The sequence below is a fragment of the Egretta garzetta genome, unplaced genomic scaffold (assembly GCF_000687185.1).
Source record: "Egretta garzetta isolate BGI_Z169 unplaced genomic scaffold, ASM68718v1 scaffold424, whole genome shotgun sequence".
NCBI lineage: Eukaryota > Metazoa > Chordata > Aves > Pelecaniformes > Ardeidae > Egretta > Egretta garzetta.
This window is the reverse complement of record NW_009259489.1, coordinates 508,244-526,829: the sequence shown is the minus strand read 5'-3', so window position 1 is coordinate 526,829 and position 18,586 is coordinate 508,244. Positions and strand designations below refer to the sequence as shown.

The 18,586-nt window shown below is 38.8% G+C and overlaps 1 protein-coding gene across 1 annotated transcript; it reads left to right on the top strand.

Annotated features, from left to right (window-relative positions):
• The first annotated feature begins 2,033 nt into the window (after positions 1 to 2,033).
• Positions 2,034 to 16,869, top strand: FAM169A (family with sequence similarity 169 member A). The gene is made up of 12 exons (XM_035892825.1): positions 2,034 to 2,168; positions 3,662 to 3,761; positions 4,819 to 4,904; positions 6,301 to 6,472; positions 8,439 to 8,618; positions 9,119 to 9,247; positions 9,464 to 9,576; positions 11,888 to 11,942; positions 12,319 to 12,457; positions 14,551 to 14,713; positions 15,627 to 15,830; positions 16,324 to 16,869. Exons 1-12 carry the CDS (start codon positions 2,034 to 2,036, stop codon positions 16,867 to 16,869), a joined length of 2,022 nt encoding a protein of 673 aa, XP_035748718.1.
• The last annotated feature ends 1,717 nt before the right edge of the window (positions 16,870 to 18,586 follow it).

Sequence of the window (18,586 nt, the reverse complement as noted above, 5' to 3'; positions counted from 1 at the left end):
TCCCCTTTCTGCAAGCATACAAAAAATTAAATTTTGTATTTTTCATGTGTCTGTATTCCCTTAAAGCAGAATTTACCCGGCCTGTTGCAGCTAACAACTGTAGAAGCAGTGACATCTAATCTCACCCTTCGCCTCTCTTCCTCTTGCCACACACACATGTCAGGCTGGTCTGTTTACATACTGCAGTATTGCTGGTGTGTTTCAGAACTGAAGTATGGGTGGGTAAGCCATATCTGCTAGAGGCCAGGAGACCACTGGTGGGTGAATTGCTTCTGTGGCAGCAGCTCCTCTGGCTTCTGTGTATTGCTGCTGCATTCAAAGGCCCTCACACCTCACCTTTGGTGCTTGAAGTCCCTTCACTTGCAAACAGGAGGAGCAAATGGAGTTGGCTGGTGCCAGGTGTCTCATGCCTGCTTCTGCCCTGTTAACAAGAGCAGCACCTGAAAGGTGGGAAGAAACAGGTGGAGAATTAAGAGATGCAGCTAAGCAGCTATCTGAAAGGGGCAGTGAGCAGTTGCAGGAGGAATGCGAGAGACTGGAAGAGAAGGCAGAAATCCAAATAACAGATAAGGGGAAGGAATGAGCTGAATTTGGAAGGAAATGACTGTGGGGAATGTGCGTGTGTATCTAAGCAATAGCATTCATGGAAAGCATTGGTGTTTTCATCAGCAGAAGCATTAAAGCCAGCTAGTAAATGCCAATGAAGTCAACTTTGAGTTTGTTTTTCAACTTTAAAAGAAAAAAAAAGTGTTTTGCAGAAGGAGCAGCCTCATCTATTCAAGCAACTTAATAGTAGTATATTATTGTTGTTCAAAAGCTTTTAAAATGCAGCCTTTTTAATTGCTACTGTGTGAGTCGAAATAAAAAGTTCTTTTGCATTTGATTTACCTGTGTCAGTAGAGCACTGAGTGGTGGATTAAAGGGAGGGGACTGGAGATAAAGGAAAAAAAAAAAAGCATTGGAGACTAGAATTTAACGTAAGTTTTTAAAAGACTCCATAGTGGAGACTAGGAATTGTAAATTGTCTATGAAAAGCTTTGTGGTTTGACAGTTGGGTGATGAGTGCCTGAGAGCTGAGTGAGACAGATCAAGAGATCCCTGTGTTCCCCCAGAACAGGTTCTCATGAGCTTGTGGTAGCCTATGCTTGTGAGAGTTTGGGCCATAGCTTGAAAGGAGCAGAGGGGTCTGTTTGTGTGTATAGTTTTATAGACCTGGAAGAGCCTTAGCTGAAGAGCACGCAGTGGATTCCAGGAGCTCTTGTTCATCTTAATTTGACTCTGCTTTGACAAGGAAAAATTGAATCTTAGAGTTTTCAAGGAGCTGTTGCTCCTATGGTTGGTCTTAAGTGCTTTAGATTTTGCCTTGTTACCTCCTTAAAGTGTATCTTGAGTCTGTTGTGGGCTCTCATTTTTAACGAGCTTGTAGCATATCTGCTTCACAGTTGAAATGCTTTTGGAAACAACCAGCTGGTAGCACACTAGCTGGCCAGTTGTTGAGAGAAGTTCTGAACAATGCTTTGGTTTCTTCAGAGATGGACTTAAATGCGAAGTCAACAAAATAAATTAACTCCTCTTTCTCGTTGTTATCTTTCGGTCTTTTTTCTTTGTATTTGACTGGCCACTTTATTGCTTAGTCTCTGGCCTCAAAAGCATCAGCTGGAAGGGAGGTAACAGCCTGCCACCTCAAGGCAGCATGTGGTCTGTTGTACGTGTGCTGCAAACAGGGTCCTTGAATGTTGCTAACCTGCCACGTTTGGGTCTAGGGGGATCTGTGGGCTAAACACATCCTTTTCTGCTTATAAAACACTGATTGGGTTCATGGATTATTTTAGTGACTGGATGTTAATAGGCACCGTCCTAATTAAATGCCTGGAGTGTTTCTCCTCTCTGGCTTGGATGCAGAGAGCTCTAGAGAGCAGCAGAGGGGGGTTGTTCAACAGTCTTAGTTACATGTTTAGTAGTAATATGCGATAAACTGTGAATCGTATCTCTCAAACTACTTACAGTAATAATGTCACTTATTTCTCAAGAAGATGTCATTCCCTGTGGATATATTGAACAGCTACAGTCATGAGGACTTGGAGAGCTCAGCAGAGGACTACTTGTCCGACCTTCGGTGTGGGAATCCAAACCGTCCTGAATTCTTGTCTCTACCAGACCACAGCAAAGTAAGAACCAGCAAATACCTTAGTTCCAGTTTTCTTCATATACTTGTAGATTCAAAAGATTTAAAATATCCAGTCCATAACTAATTACATAATTATTTTAGCAAAGTTTCTGTATTTTCTAAATTCCTGTCTGTGTGTTAAGGTCAACTTTTTTTCATTCTATAGTTGGGTTTAAATCTGGGCATCAGTGGCTATTTGCTGCTTCAATAGATCTGTATGCTTTAAGTAATTTTTAAAAAAACCTTAAAATTTCAACTGATGAGTAAAACTTTCCTAAAAAGCACTAACTCACGCAGTCACAAAAATCTATCATCGTAACTAAGGGGTTCATGATTTACTGAAGCTAGCTGGCTCTTTCGGTATCTCAGTCCTTCAGTGTTCTTCATGGTTGGGTTCAATTCTTGATCAGCAAGTTTCACTAGTTTCAGAAGTTATTATTTTCTTTTTATCTGAAATACTCCCTGCTGTTGTTCTCCCTGCTGGGAGTTCCAGTAGAGGCTGGCTGTGTCAGTTTGTTTTAAACACTTATCCCTTGCGTGATAAGTTGGTCCATGCTGGTTCTGTCTAGATGAACTTTTCTATTAGAACTAGTACCAACACAAGCAATGGTGTATAGCTTTAATGAAAAGTAAGTGAGCTTAGAGGATTCTCTGTGGGAACAAAAAGTCAGTGCTGCAGATCCTTTGGCAGAAGGAGAGTCTCGAGTACTTTCCTGCATTTCTGCAGGTGCTGTATGTCTAAATACTTGTTTCTGTTAACATCCTCATTTGTGGCATAGCATGTCATAATCTTAAATTGAGTAAGCAAATCTGTTTACCACACCATTAATGTCTGTCTGGTTTTTATGCCTCCATTAAGTATTGAAAACACGAATTTAAATATCAGAATGCATTTCCACGAAGGTATTCAACTCCTGAAAAGTGGCTTGATTTAGCCCTTCTCATGTTGTTCCTGAGGGGATATCAAGCAAGCAACTTTGGAATTTCTAAAATATGTGCAATTTAAGGGAAGAAAACCCTTTTGAATCCAGCTTTCCCACCTTAGCACATTAGGGCTTGCGTTAGCAAACAGCAATTTTGCTGTGCCAGTTTGTTACTGTGCTTGACTGCCTGCCTTGTTCTTCTGTTGGCTTTGACAGCTTGTGTAGCTGGGAGAGTTGAAGTGAACATACTGCTAGCTCTTTGCACAACTTACTTCAGTTGTGCACATAAATGCAAACTGCTGACAGCAGAGACCTGTAATGGTATAAATTACTGTAGCTGTGCCATATAAATCTGCCAGAGCTTGAGAGTCAGAGCTCTTTATAATGCAGTCTGTCTTTAGGAAGAGATGTCTGAAGTAAGGGCTGGAGTCTGATGCTTGTCCTTTACAGTTAACTGTTAAGCCATCATTTTTAAACATTCATCTTGCTTACCCTGCTGAATGTTCTCTGTATATTTTACTAATGTTGTTTTAGCAAGAGCCTACTGAATTATTGCACACTCTTGTTTCAGATTCCTATTAGCTTGTCAACTGTGGGCTTCGTTCCTCTTTATGGTGAAGAGCAGACACACAAAGTTCTTGCGTTGTTTGCACCAGGGGACTCACTCACAGGTTTCATTTTAAGATTTTAATCTCTGTGTTGCTGTTTCTTTTTCTGTGACAAATATATGTAAGCAGGCCCTTGCTCATTCCATGCTACTGTTGCTCATAACTTTGCCACTTTTGCATTTGTTCCTGCGTTCGTGTTCCCATACTATTATTATTGTTGTGGATTCATTTACACAAGTGATCGAACTTGGCACACTAACCAGAGTAGTACTGAACCCATTGAATTCAGAAGATACGTAGCAAAATATCACAGTGCTCGTCTGAATCCAAGCACCATGTGTATCTCTTGATCTTATGTACACCCCACCTCTCCAAAAGGAATTTATTGAGCATTCATAGAATCCATTAATTTGCCCATGAATTTAGATGCTCTTTATTACCAGTGACCAATCAGCAACAAGTGTAAATTTGTCTTTAGCTTTAGGTCCTAACTTAGCTATGGCTAAGATGACGTCTCACTGGTTTTGGCTTTTTTTTTTTCATTGTCCCTTCAAGTCCTCCATGTTTCCTTCTCTCTCCATTTAATGGAAATTAATTTTAATATTTGATTGCCAAGTTTGCCACAAATGCCCATAGATCAAACTGTTCCTGATAACTAATCGCATAGCCGTCAGCCTTTTTACATTCATCTGACTTGCTAAAACTTGCACAGTTTCAATACCAATATCCATTAGCAACCCAAAATTAAAATACATGTAGGAATGAGACTCTTCTTGGCAGGCCCAGTTTTTACTGGAAGGAGGTGCTAGAGCACAGTGATAAGGATAGTGCTTATGCCTGAGAAACAGTTCCTGTATGTCATACCACACAAAATCTGTGTTTGGTTTTATTGTTCCCAGTTTTCAAACAAGTTTTGGACTGGGAGCATTGTGTATGGGGGGGTGTATAGCACCACATTTGCTGTGCTAGGTTAGTAAGAACTGCAGTAATACAGTGCCAACTAGAAGATGCTTAACTTGGTTACTACAGTGTTATTTCTAATTGTTTAGCAGCTTTAATTAATGTTTCTTTTGGAATGGTAAGAATCACTAACTTTTTATTTCCCCTTGTTTCTTTCAAGCTGTAGCCCTGTATCTTGCTGACCAGTGGTGGTCAATTGATGACATTGTGAGAACATCTGTCCCTGCTAGACAGGGGCTTCATCAGGTAAAGCACTCCAACATTCACCTAGCAATTATTCTTATCCTTCAAGATAATAGCAAGTAATGGCAAATAGCTAGCGTGTCAGATGTTACATGTTTTCATTTCATTCAGAAATGGCTGTCTCAAGTGAAAAGCGAAGTCAGTGGGAATAGAGAAATAGGCACTAGGGGGAACGGAACTTGGTTGTGAGAACAGTGTCTAGAGCAAGAGTAACTCTCATACAGTAGCTTCATATGTAGGCTATTTAGGTGTTAACAATGTTAAGACTGTTTTCTTTTACTCTTTATTGTGTTTGGTTGTATTGAAATGTCTTGGTAGAGTGGTGCATTGTACCATAGCAGTACCTATTGGTCTTACCGGGAGACTAGTAAGCTAAAAATATTGTCAGGAACCTGTTTGATAGAGGCGAGTTGGAGCTGGTGGCTTGTAGTGGCAATACATGAGGTTTGGGAAAGTAAGTTGCCTGGTATCTGCTTTGTTACTCATTGACCTTTGTTGCCATTACTGACACCTATGTACCATGGAGTTTTGTTTTTCTCCAAAACTGAAAATCCGCATTTTTCCAGGAGTGTAATTTGTATCTGGTCACGGAATCTGAGCACTCATCTTTGATTTTTGTATATTTTAATTTACTCTAGAGAATTTGGCATATAACCTTATTTTCCCTGTGCTTCTTAATGGTAGAATGGTGATTAAATGAGGAAAGCTGAATCTTTTACAGGTAGGGTAGCTGAGACTCTGGGTATTGGGAAGAGAGCGTGGTTCCTCCATTCTTCCTTCACAGTGGGTAGGATAGTGGTGAACTTAAATTTCGTATGTAAAAGTAACCCTGCAGGACAGAGAAAAGGATATTGAGTTCCTTGTTTCATGCCACAGAACCTGTTGTAACTAGTTCTGCTGCTCCATGATGTCCTGTTGCCTGCCACTCTGTCAGCAGTGATTGAGTGTGCCAGGTCCTGCTACCCCATGGGCCTCATCATTTCTCCTTTGTAGGACTCCAATTACCAGCTAGCTTGGGAAGTCTGAGGCTGGTGTACTGCTGTTGTGTTTGGTAAATGTTTCTTAAATCCAAACATAGTTTTGAGTTAAAATCAAAACGTTTTCCTCACCACCCCACTCCCAGCACTTTTCTTTGCTTTTACCCATTGGATTAGGAGTGACACTGAAGTAATGAAATATCCTCTGTCTATGGTTGTGCTTTATATGCAACCTATTGCTCTGACTTCTGAGCATCTCCTTGCCCTCAAACAACCCCCTGAGCTTCATCCTGCTTTAGCATTTACAGCTTCTCTTGACTCCATCTGCAGCTGTGTTAACTGGCAACTTTGAAAAATTAGGTCCCTGATGTGTATTAACTAATCCAACCACTCTTCTAAAATGTCATTCTGTGTTTCCTTAGGTGAAGTCTGTTGGAGAGAGGGTTGTTCTCTATGTTCTGAATCGAATTATCTATCGGACACAAGAAATGGAAAGAAATGAGATCCCATTTCTCTGTCATGGTAGCAATGACTATGCTAAGATCATGTGGAAAAAAGGAGAGGCTATTGGGTTTTATTCTGTTAAACCTACAGGTAAAACACTTGAGTATTATGGGATTTGGGGGGATAAAGAGGAGGAGACAGGGAGGTTATCTGAAGAATATTCTATTTAGTAGACTTAACAAGCCTTGCAGGCATAATGAGTTGGTGTCTTCCTAAAATCATAAGAGGTCAGATTGCTGTTAAAATTTCTAGCTTAAATGCTTACATGCTTTAACAATGTAGGATTAAAGTTCTTAAATGTATTTTGTAGAATATGAAGAAATCTAAAAGTGTAGAAATGAGCATGCCCAAAAAATTTCCCCCCCCTGTTTTCTGTATAACAGTTGTTTATGGTTTGATTGTGCTGTGCTTGTTTTTTTGTTTTTTGGTTTTGGGGTTTTGTGGGTTTGTTTTTGGTTTTGGGGTTTTTTTTTGCCTAGTTCCAAAATGCAGAGATCCTGTTTATCTGAAATTATTGTAGAATCTGATGTCATTGTCACTTAAACTTTTTATAGCATGACAACATAGACATTTTGCTCACAGGTATAAGATTCAGCTACATCTGGTGATAACAAAGAGATTCCCTTTCCTTCCACACATGCATTCCCTCAGAGATTACAACTGAGCTGGCAGGTTTCTGCTATTAATGCTGCAGACTTTCTCTTATTTTTCTCTTTCTCTAAAACATTATAATTTCCCTTTAGTTATTTTGGAATTTATTGTGGTTTTCATTTTTTGCTGAATAAAATTTAGTATTTGGGTAGGCTGTTTAGCACTTCGTAGAATATCAATATTTGGATCAAGGAGAAAGTCTGGCATTTTTGTTTCATCTCTAGACAGGGTTAACTAATTCAGGATTAATGATGGTACTGGAGGCTTGCTGGAGACTTCCCCCATCTAACACACACATGCCTCTGCAAACTGTTAAAAATAAAATAGTCAACTGTCTGGGTCGCTCACCTATTCTGGTCTGGCAATCAAGATAGGAAAGCAACCAGCTAATTTGTTCTTTACTATCTTTTTATGGGTTTTTTAATTTTTTTTTTTTTTAAAAGATACTATGCATTTCATAATTTGTGTAAGTCTCGGTGTTATTTTTAATGTCAAAGTTGCTGTAGTGTGGTGGTCACAAAGTAGTATTTAGAATCATAGGATATTTTGAGTTGGAAGGGACCCCTAGAGGTCATCTAGTCCAACCCCCCTGCAGTGAGCAGGGACACCGCTAACCAGATCAGGTTGCTCAGAGCCCCGTCCAACCTGGCCTTGAATGTTTGCAGGGATGGGGCCTCCACTACCTCCCTGAGCAACCCCTTCCAGTGTTTCACCACCCTCATTGTAAAGAATTTCTTCCTTATATCCAGTCTAAACCTACCCTGTTTTAGTTTAAAACCATTACCCCTTGTCCTGTCACAGCGGGTCCTACTAAAAAGATTGTCCCCATCTTTTTAGTATTTACATTGCAAAGGCCTTACAAAACCACAGTCTTTAAACAAGAGCTGAATTACAGTCTTCATATTTGTCCTGAGGAGTGATGTAATTACATAAAAGTGCAATTCAGGAATTTTGTTGTCTACTTCTCCTTCCTCCCTCTTTCAGCTTCATTTTTGGTGTAGTTTTCCTATGGAATTTTACAGTGAGATTTCAAAGTGAGCCTTCCCCACCCCCAGCCCCCCCTCTCTGCTATTTGCTGGTACTAGAGACTTTTTCTAAAATGTTAATCTACTGATATGTCTTGGCAACATTATGAAGCTTGCCCAAAGAGCAAATAAATGGCTAATAGCACTTATTTTTATAAGTAAAGATATTCTAAATTGCTTGCATAAACACAAATTAAATTAATACTCTTACATTATAAATTATTTTCGTAGTTTTTAATATAGCTTTATATGACTTTAAAAATTATACCAAACTAAATAATTTTTAAATTTAAATTTTATTTGAATATGCTAAAATCCATGCTGCAGCATGTCAATGCTGAAGTACTGATGGGTATTTTTTTCCCCTCCTATTATTGCAGGAAGTGTTTGTAGCTCTTACCGTGGCCAGAGTTATACGCTGCCAGTGCTAGACACGATGTTTGTGAGAAAGAAACATCGTGGGAAAGACTCTGGGCTAATCATGTTGGAAGACTTTGTGGATTCCTTTAGTGAAGACTCTCTTGGCCTGCGATACCCACTGTCATCCTTCACGTACGCAGGTAAGCTCTTAAATTTATTCTTCTGATCATCTGATAAACCATGCAATAGTAATGTGTTTGCATTCCCAAAGTGCTTTTCATGAGTGCCTATAATAACATGGGGAACAAAAATCACTTGACAATATCCTCTGCCTAAGAGCCCTTCCATCCTGGGTTGTGTCTTGTGATTGGCAGGGACACTGACCAGTGAAGCTGTAAAACTCTCAAGTGGGTGCTTAGAGAAGAAGAAGAAAATCCCATCCATCTTTGTTTGCAGTTTAAGATAATAACGGGACGTGTTTAAACCTGAAGAAAGTATTTATTGAGACAGATAAAAAGCAGGGTAAAGCAGTATTATGTCTTTTAAGACTTGACTGTTTTGTTAGAGAGTTCTTTCTGTGGTGGTTTATGTGTATGATGGAAGATTGCAAATTAATCTGTTTTCAGATAAACTTTAAAAATTGAGGTATAGGCAAGCACATGGTATATATAATACTCTGTTTTTTCTTATGTTTGTTCAGCTTGTAAGCAGTATCTTGAGAAGTACCCTGGGGATCGTAACCTTTTGTGGGAAGTGGAGGGAGCAGGACATTGGTTCCAGAGAACATCTATTATGTCTGTACTGCAAAGGGAAAAGCTGAAAATTGCAGGTATGAATGCTTGGTTTTGCTGTTTTCTGAGACTTTGTAAAAGTTGAACAAACACTACAAGTACAACTGTGACTTCTGTGAACGCTGCCCATGGAAACTAACAAAAGATTTTTTTATTTGTCCTGAGATCTGTGAGATCATATTTGGAATGGTTAATTCTTATATAAAGGTACTATAATTTTCTATTTCCCTGTTTCCTCTTTCACATCTTGACAGCAGAGGCCTCACAGAAAGAAAACAAGAGCTTCCAGGCAGAGGATAATTTTCGGCAGTCTGCAGCAGTATCTGAAGCAAGTGGACACAAGACTGAGCTAGAAACACAGCTAAGTGTAGGTACACGGACTGTTACCTCCTCTTTGATTGCTTTGTTGCTAAAAAACAAAGTATGATAAATGCTTTTTGTCCATCTCAATTATAATTGAATTGGCTCAAGTCCGCACTATATATGAAAAACAAATGCTTTTATTATTTTTTGGGTGGATGTTATGCTTCCCACTGATGTAACATCGATGACTAAGCTGGGGTAAAAAATACGTTCTGTTATGGGGCAGGGGGTGTCCCCCCATGAATGTAGAGGGTCTGTGCCATAGCTGTCAGGGTTTATAATTTGAGCTGGTTGCTAGCAGATTAGAGAAGGGAGAGTATTTCAACCGGCTCTGAGATTAAACTGTCTGGAAAGGCTGTGGAACAGTGGAGTCATCATAAGAGTGGAGAGAACGAGGAAGTGTTTATAGAAGTGCACATTTACATCACAGCTTAATACAATGGAAATTGTTTAGTTTGCATTCAGTTATACATTGTCCATATAGAAGGACTGCAGCTTTCTTTGTATGTATTTGAAATATTAACAGATTTCAGCTACATATGGATATGTAGTCAGGAATATATTTGTGTCTTTGAATATTATGAAACTGTTCCTCTATCTGATTTGTGTTCTGAGGCCACGCAGGACGTGCTTGAGAATAACTTGTAGCTCCAAGTACCGTGAGCATGGACTTGTGTGCTTCAGGACTGTCTGTAGTATTGACATGACCATGGTCTCACAGAAGTCAATGCTTTTAATTAATAATAGGAAATGGCTGAATCAATACTCTCAGCCATTAATATCTAAATTTAAATGTGAAGTGTAAGTCAAATGTCTCGTTTCCCAGCTGAGAAGACCAGCATTTCCCTAAGCCATACTGACAGGAAAGTAGTGATATTTTTAGTCTCTAAATGACTAGAAGCAGCAACTCTTAGTTGTCTTTCATTTGTAACAGTGTCTTGAGCATCATCACTGAGTTCTAGATTCAGATTCCAGTAAGGATCCTATCAGCAAAATAATCTAAAAAAATGCATGTTTTGGTTGTAGAGCTATATGGATTTACTTGGATAAAATAGCAGAGCGATAGTTCTTACAATTTTTCTTGCTATGAGTTAAGAACTCAAGCCCTGTCTCTTGCCTTCTTCCAGAAGAGGAAGACAGTAGGTACCAAAGTGCTCCAACTCCATATAGCTTGGTAGAACTGCTGGCAGTTCTCCTCTTGGTACCTGTGCTGTCTATAAGCAGTTCTGCAATGCTTTGAAAACTGTTGAGCCACCAAAAAAAAATACCCCACCTTCCCCCAAACCAAGAAAAAAACATTCCCCAACTTTCATTTTCATCTTTCACTTAATGCTGCGTATCTTATGTGTTTTGATGTTAGAATAATTTGTCATTACTCTACAAATTCTTATGTACTTAAAACCCACTTGAAGCTGTTTCAAGCATCAGAAGGTAAATATGGCCACTTCTTGCTGGCCTTCTTGGGTAGTACTGGAAGTGAGGCTGGAAAGGCAACAGAACACCTGGATGCTGGTAATTTCTAGTTCTGGATTACTTTCAGCAGCTAAGAGCGAGCAATGTGCATAACTTCATTTTAATGTTTGTACCCTCTTCAGAGTATCAAGTGCTTGACCACTGAGTCCTCAGCTAACTTGCAGAAAAAATGGAAGTATTGGGATGGTGGGGAAGAACAAGAGGCAAAAGAGCTCTAGGGAGAGGGAACTCTGACATAAGCAGCCTTTTGTGCTGACTGCATATGTAACCTGCATTACTGCTGGATCACGAAGTTCTGTCTTGTCCAATCTCTCTTTTTTTTTTTTTTTTTTTTTTTTTTACAAGGGCTCCTATATTCTGTTGCATGCCGTGATAAAAATAAGACTGTAAAATAGAATACAAATATAAAAATAAACTTCCCTGTTAAATTTTGTCAGCTACTGTGGTGTGGTCCCTTAGGTTTATACAGAAAGGGGAAACAAACAAACACAAAGACTTCTGCCATTTTGTTATGTGGATGCCTGTTATAAACAGAATGGTTAGGGAAAAAAAAACTTGGTAGTGTTGTTTATAATGACAGGTTCCTTTCAAGGCTTATCCTCTTGTTGAGACCAGAAGTAAAATGCAGAGAAAAATATACAGCCTTTTAATAAAAATAATTAAAAAAAATCTGTTGAGATGCATGTAACTATCTGAAATTAAGAATGGTTGTAGCTGCTCTTCCATAGGGTCATTACTGTGAAATAGTGCTTTAGAAAGATGCAACCACAGACAAGGAGATGAAGGTATTTCAATCAGCTTGTAAGTTTTTGGAATAACATTACCTTGCTTTTGCTTTACAGGCTGACTCTCAAAAATGTAAAGAAGCAATAGATGTCCATGCAAGCACATCTGAAGGTAAAAATAATGTTGTTTATCACTATTGTGATTACTGTGGATTAATAGGTTAGGAGGCTTTTTTACTGCTTTCAGTCTTAGCATATTCATCTGCAAAATGTATACAAACATGCCTTCCTCTAAGTTGCTGAAGCTCAACTCAACCTTTTAGAGGACTTTGGATAAAATTGTTAAAAGTCTTGGGAAGATATTATGCATGTGTATTGAGGGAAAAAAAGTACCACAATGAAATGGTGTTTTACTTGCACTCAGTTTCTTTAATGAAATATTACGGGGTGGGAAATTATATGCAGAACTTAGTCTTCATTTGTTCACTTGTATGTCTTCTGTTGATTTGTTAGTGTGGTGTGGTTTTTTTTTTTTTTTTTCCCCATAGACACTAACATAGCTCCTGTTCCCATTCGGACACGAAGGAGTCATTTAAAGCGTCCCAGGATAGGAAAAAACAGCCAGGAATCTGAACCTGAAACTTCCCAGGGAGATGAAGAAAATGCTCTCCATGTGTCAGAAAGCAGGTAGAGGAGCCTGTATTTTACTGACGTCTTATTTTGCTGTTTGAGCAGTCACAAACTACATCAGTGTCTCACAGTGTGCTACTTGGTATTTGTTGTCCTTTCTTCCTACTTTACTTGCTTGATTTTAAAATCACTAAAAACAAAGCCTGATGTGAGAGAGAGAGAATTGAGACAACACCTGAAGAGTGACTGCACCAAAACGTAGTGTCTCTGAAAGCTCAGCAGATACTGGAAATAACAGTAAGAAAACAGTGAGGGCTGAGGGCGTTCTGTTATAACTGAGTCTGCATGAAGGTAAAAACATCTGTATTCATACAGCATAGTTTCTTGCAATAATATGACTGGACGTCTATCCGCAATGCTATGTGTGATCTTTGGAGAGGTATCCCTTCCTGACCTCTTCGTATGGTGGTATATTGCAGTAAAGGCTGGCTGTTCAGTTTGGGAGCTGATTACTGCTTGTCACTTAATAACAAAAGAGTTACCAGGAGCCACCTGTCTTCAAGGTAAAACTTATATCCTGAAAAAAAGTCTTCTCCAGTTTAAAGGATGTTATCCTGTGTTATAATTGTCAAATGGGGATGTGAAGGATTGTATCACTTGCGTGCCATAACAATTCATACAAGACAGGGCCTGGGCCTGAAGCGCTAACTGGCTTCCATACAGAAAGCAGAACTGTCTATTTAAAATAAATAAAATAGTAAGTAAATAAATTGCTCCTTCCTCCCCATTCCTGTGTGTGAGCATATGTATGGTCAGACTTGCAGTGCTCCCCTCCCAGTTGCTCTCTCCCTCTCTCATTCTCTTCCAAAAAAACCCCCACTGCAAACCCAAAAACCTCTTTTGAAGAACTGAACATAACCTGATTATTTTCTAGGAAATTCCTCAAACTTGTTCCATTAGGTTTCTTTAAACAAAATTAAGTGGTGGTTTTTTTTTTTTATGTGAAGCTGAGGTCTTCAGCTAGATACAGCCTAACTTTTGTGTTTAAATTTGTCTGTGGAACTACAGAGATGCAGCGCTGCTGTCCTGCACTGTCAGTGTGCTGCCCTAAGCTGGTTCAGACAGGCCAAATTGCATGGTTTGGCACTTCCACAGGCTGACAAATTTTTTGCCCTGTTACTACTAATAATTGACTAGCTGGTATGTGAGGGGACTAGCCTGTTACTGAATGTCTGTATTTTGGGCCTTGCAAAATGAAGTCAAAGAGGTGCCACTGCTCCTTTGAACAAGATGTATAACATGGTGTTTGTAAGCAGAGCTAAGGGGAATCCTGATGGCAACAGGGCAGGCTATCAGCTTGGTTCTCTCCTCCCATCCATTCTGCAAATGCAGCAGGGCCTTCTGTCAGGGACTTTCTCCTACGGAGTGCTTTCATCTCAAGACTGGCACCTGGGATACAGCCCTCCAATGCTGCCTTTGCTATGTGATCATGAAGTAGCCCCCTGCAAATCTGTTGCATGTACTTTTTTCTTTGCTTGTATCTACTATTTCCAGTTCATCTTAACTTCTGTCATCTCAAAAATGAGAACTGAATGTTTGAGATGTTACTACCCAACAGGTGCATCAGAGCTTCATCTTTACCAATGGCTAGTTTAATCTCCAGATGATTGAGGCTTCTTCAGCCATGATGTGTTTATTGTCTTGAATTCTTTTCCAGTCATGGTCTTTGTAAGATACGTATATTCAATGATTAGGCAAACGTATTTGATTTTATAACTGCATAATTGTAAAACATTTCTACAGTGGGGGTGGGAGAAGTCGCTTCCTTTCTCACCCCTCCGTGTCTTGCTTTCTGTATTTAAAATAACAAATGTAGGCAAATTTCTGACTTTTATTCCCATAAAACAGAAATGAGATAGATGTCTTCATTTTATAATCGCCAAAGCAATTTTTCCTTGTTGGTTTTTTTTTTTTTCCTAAGGAGAAGTTAGCCATTTTTAGATGTATTTAGTTTTCTGGATTCTTATTTCCTGTGGCAAGCATGTGATACAGCACTTTATAATTGGTTGTGAAAGAATTTCCATGCTGACATCACCAAAATTATGTATTAATCTAAAAGATTAAAGGGTGTATCTTAATACCTGCTGCAGGCTGGAACTTCCTGCCCACACATGTGAAAGCTCTGAAGACTTAGTAGAAGTACCTGAGCAGAATACTGTTGAGAATGATGAGGAAATGATTGCTGAAAATGAGGGCCAGTCAGGATCAGAAGTGGAGCTACGTTTATCTCCTGAGAAACGGAGTGAGAAGGAGGTGAGCTGGATGTGATGGTGATAGCAAATAAGTTTGGAATACAGCTACAGTTTCTGTTAAATATGGTCCTTGCTGCCTTGATCCATGTGACTATCAACTCTGATTTTTGTACCAATGCTTCATTGAGAAGTATGTCTGAGAAGCTAAGGCTAGTATAGAATTAGTTTCATGGAATACTCCATTATACTTACTTTAAACAGTAGAATTCGTAGTATCTTCAGTAAGGTTAATTTCTAGCTTCTTGATTTCAACCTAATTTTCTTAATTGACTTCTACTCAAATACTCCAGAGAACTGGAGTAAGGTCAAGATCTCATCCAGCATCTCTAACTTCTTCAAAGAAACTTTTTTTTTTAAATTGGTATGCTTCAGTGACTACTATTGACTTTTTTTATTACTATATTATTATATTATATATTACTATATTACTTCTCCACTTGGAGCTTGCCTGCTTTGATGTTTAAAACCAAGTTTTATCTACAACTTAACAGCTTGAATTTAAATCTGTGAGTACCCTTTATGCCTACCAATGCCTCCAGGGTTTTATGTTCTTACTGATCTGTGAGAAAGTGGATCTTACACTGTGTTGGGTTCAAGGAAAGACTGCAGCATGTTTGCTTGTGAGATGCATAAAAACTGCTTGGCTTGGCTCCTAACAGTGTAAGCTATGGTCAGAAATTTAGTGCAGGTGACTACACCAAGCTAATAGCTGGTTAAGTTAGCTACTCTGCACTAAGCTCTGCCTTCTTAAATACACGTTTCTAGGTACCTGAGCTATCAGCTTCTGACATTAAGCTGCAAATTTAGATCACAGATACATTCACTAGTGTTGGAGAACAATGGCTGGGCATAATCTTGACTTAGAAGTGTGATTTTTTTTTTTAAATTTTTTTTTTAAATATTCTTTTTATTAGGATACTCCATTAGAACCTCTTAATGGTGAGGTAACAGAAGAAACTGGTAAGACCTCGCTTACAGCTGCAGAGGAAACAGCAAATGAAGTTCTAAGTGGTGAATCAAAACTGCAGTCTGAGAGTCAAGGAGAACCCTTAACGCTGTTTGTTCCGTTGATCCTTGAGTCTCCAGCAAAATCTTCAGAAGACACTGTATCAGAGAAGGTGAGAGAATTGAAACAAAATGTGAAGTCACCTTTCCTTACAAGCGTATGTATTATGCTGTTTTTTCTGCTGTGAAGTAACAGATAGAAAGTAGCCCCTATTATGATATGAAATTCTTGGGGAAAGCAATTGTTAGGCCATAGTGCAAAAGCAGATTGAGATATGCTAGCACAATGATAATTGTCTATGTCTAAAATAACAAACTTTTTTTTCCCCTGAGATTAATTTCAGAATGTTTTTACTGTACTTCAGTAATCCTTTGAATAATTTGAATTTAAAAATAGGAGAGCAGCTCTGAATATCAAATGCAGTTCACAAAATAGTCTCATGCAAAAAGGAGGAAAGGACTGGTTTGTTGACTGTACATGTATTAAAAACCGCTGAATGCCAAAATATCCTCTGAGGTTGCTAGCTAGGGACAGTTGTTCAGCCTCTTGTATCTTCAATTAATTGGCCCTTTGGTTGTTTTGGCACCCTTCCCCTCTCCCCACAGGTTTTAAATGCAAATGATTCAGAAGTGCTGACTGAAGAAAATACATTAGTAGAGGAGGAGGGCACTGAAGAACAGCAAGAATCTGAAAAGACCACCACTGAAAATGCAGTTGCTTCGGCATCAAAGGAAGAGCCCTCTAACAACGGCCTACCCAACTCTGTGGTAACTGAAGCAGCAGAAGAATCTGCTTCTGAAAATTTATCGCCCAAAACAGCTTCCTCAGTGGAAGATCAAAATGAGGAAGCAGGGCACAACTCACAGGAGACCCCTGTTGCCTTGAGTCAGAGCTCCTTGATAGTGGTTGAACTCGAGGGCGTTTCTTTTCAGCAGCCTTCTGGACAGGAAGGACAGAAGAACCAGTTGGAAGAGCACTCAGAAGAGTCTGCTGAGCTGATGGATCAGTACACGCAGACATCAGCAGAGCGGGCTGCTGACAGCAGCTCTGAGGAAGCAGAGATCGAGGTACCCATTGTAGATCGGAGAAACTTGCGAAGAAAGGCCAAAGGCTACAAAGGTCCACCCAAGAAAAAAGGAAAGCCAGCATAAAAATTAAATACTGATTGTTAATTCATCTATTTATAAGAAAGCATTCTTCTGCTTATAAGTCCCAGTTATTTCATTTACTTTTAGGTGGATTTTTGATACCTATGTTTATCGCTTGTACCCCTGTGAGGTCAGAAAACAGTGTTCGTGAGAAGGTAATGTCACTCATCTGGCTTTTACTTTTCATGGCAAAGTTGGAACTGTTTTCAATGAGTATCTTAAGCTCGTTAAGTATCTTAAGTATGTTTTAAGACATTTGCATATTGAATACATAAATTTTACAACAAGATTATTAGATCACATGAGTTTTGGTTTCTACTGAGAACAGTCAGATTTCTGATCTCATTTCAGTGAGTCAGTTTTAAATACTGAGCTTAAATTCCCGTCTTTAGATACACTCTTGAGCAGATACCTCTGTAAATCTGGGGCACCCAAGATCGTAGCTGATGGCCAGACTGTTTCGTAGAGAATATGGGCATTTGGAGTGCAATTAGCAATTCTGATAACCAGTACAGACTTGAAAACTGGACATGGTTCTAACTGTGATCGCAGCCAGTACTTCAAAGTAAAGGGTGTAGTTTATTTCTGTAACAACTTCTTTGGCATCAGTCATCTTGCAGTAAATATAGAGTAGCAAAATAAAAATACTGACTTTAAGTAATATTTTTATTGCTGTACTGATTATCCCATTGGAACAGTAGTCTATACCTTCTGTTACATTAATGCAAGGGAACATACCTGGCAACTGTATTGACTGAAGTGTTTTACCGTGGGGAAAAACAGTGCATTTTAGGCTTGGGGGATTATTTTTTTTGGTCTGTTAACTTTCTTATTACCATCAAACTCTTAAAGAATTTTTAAGATCTTATTGCACCAGCAACCGTTGATTAAAACATCAGCTTTATACAAGTTTGTACCAAATGCTGTTACAACATGCTGTGGAACTACATGTGTGCAGTGAAAGCACCCAGTATTATTTTTAAGCTTTATTTGGTCTAGGAATAGAGTTTAAAGAACATTAATTTGTGACTTCAGCCTTGCACTGAAATGGTAAATGGTTTTGTATTTGAATCCAACATTTGTTCAAATGTCTCTCTTGTACTGCTTGTTAATTTTTAACAGGATTTGCTTTGCCTCTCCCACATTCTCTTTTGGTCTGTTTTCATTTCATGCAGAATTTGTGTTTGCTGTTCTCATGTTTCATAGCCCTTTACATGAAAATGTATACGTCTTATTTCAAAAGTGCTTTTAACTTACTTGAAATGATGTCTGACCTTGGCTTGTTGCTTTTTTATACCATTTCATTTGTAGATGTCATTAATCATATTGTTAATTAACAATGTCATCAACACCAACTTAAACGTAGGAACAAGCAAGCCTAAGTTTCAGCTTCTCTGCTCTAAGTGATCATTCTAAAATTTTATTTCCAAGAGGATACACTTCTAAATTTATTTTCACAAATGTGATGTTGATGTTTTCTAAATTAGTGATACCCTGTTTATAAATCTTCTGAAAGATGTGTTGCTATTCTAGAGTATTGTATTTAAGCCTCTTAAGTCTTGTTACAGTGTTAGTATTTCTTTTTCCTTTTTTTTTTTTTTTTTTTTTAGTGCTATCTTGGCTGCTTTTGAAATGTTTTGAAGTAGTAATGAAACATGTTGTGGTGGTTTGACCCTGGCTGTTTGCCAGGGGGCCCCCCCAGCCGCTCTATCACTCCCCC

Bases quoted from the DNA above. Each gene is read 5' to 3' on its own strand.
- FAM169A (XM_035892825.1), top strand. From the start codon at position 2,034: ATGTCATTCCCTGTGGATATATTGAACAGCTACAGTCATGAGGACTTG. The intron at 2,169-3,661 runs GTAAGAACCAGC...CTCTTGTTTCAG, and splicing joins CTCTACCAGACCACAGCAAA to ATTCCTATTAGCTTGTCAAC. The intron at 15,831-16,323 runs GTGAGAGAATTG...CTCTCCCCACAG, and splicing joins AAGACACTGTATCAGAGAAG to GTTTTAAATGCAAATGATTC.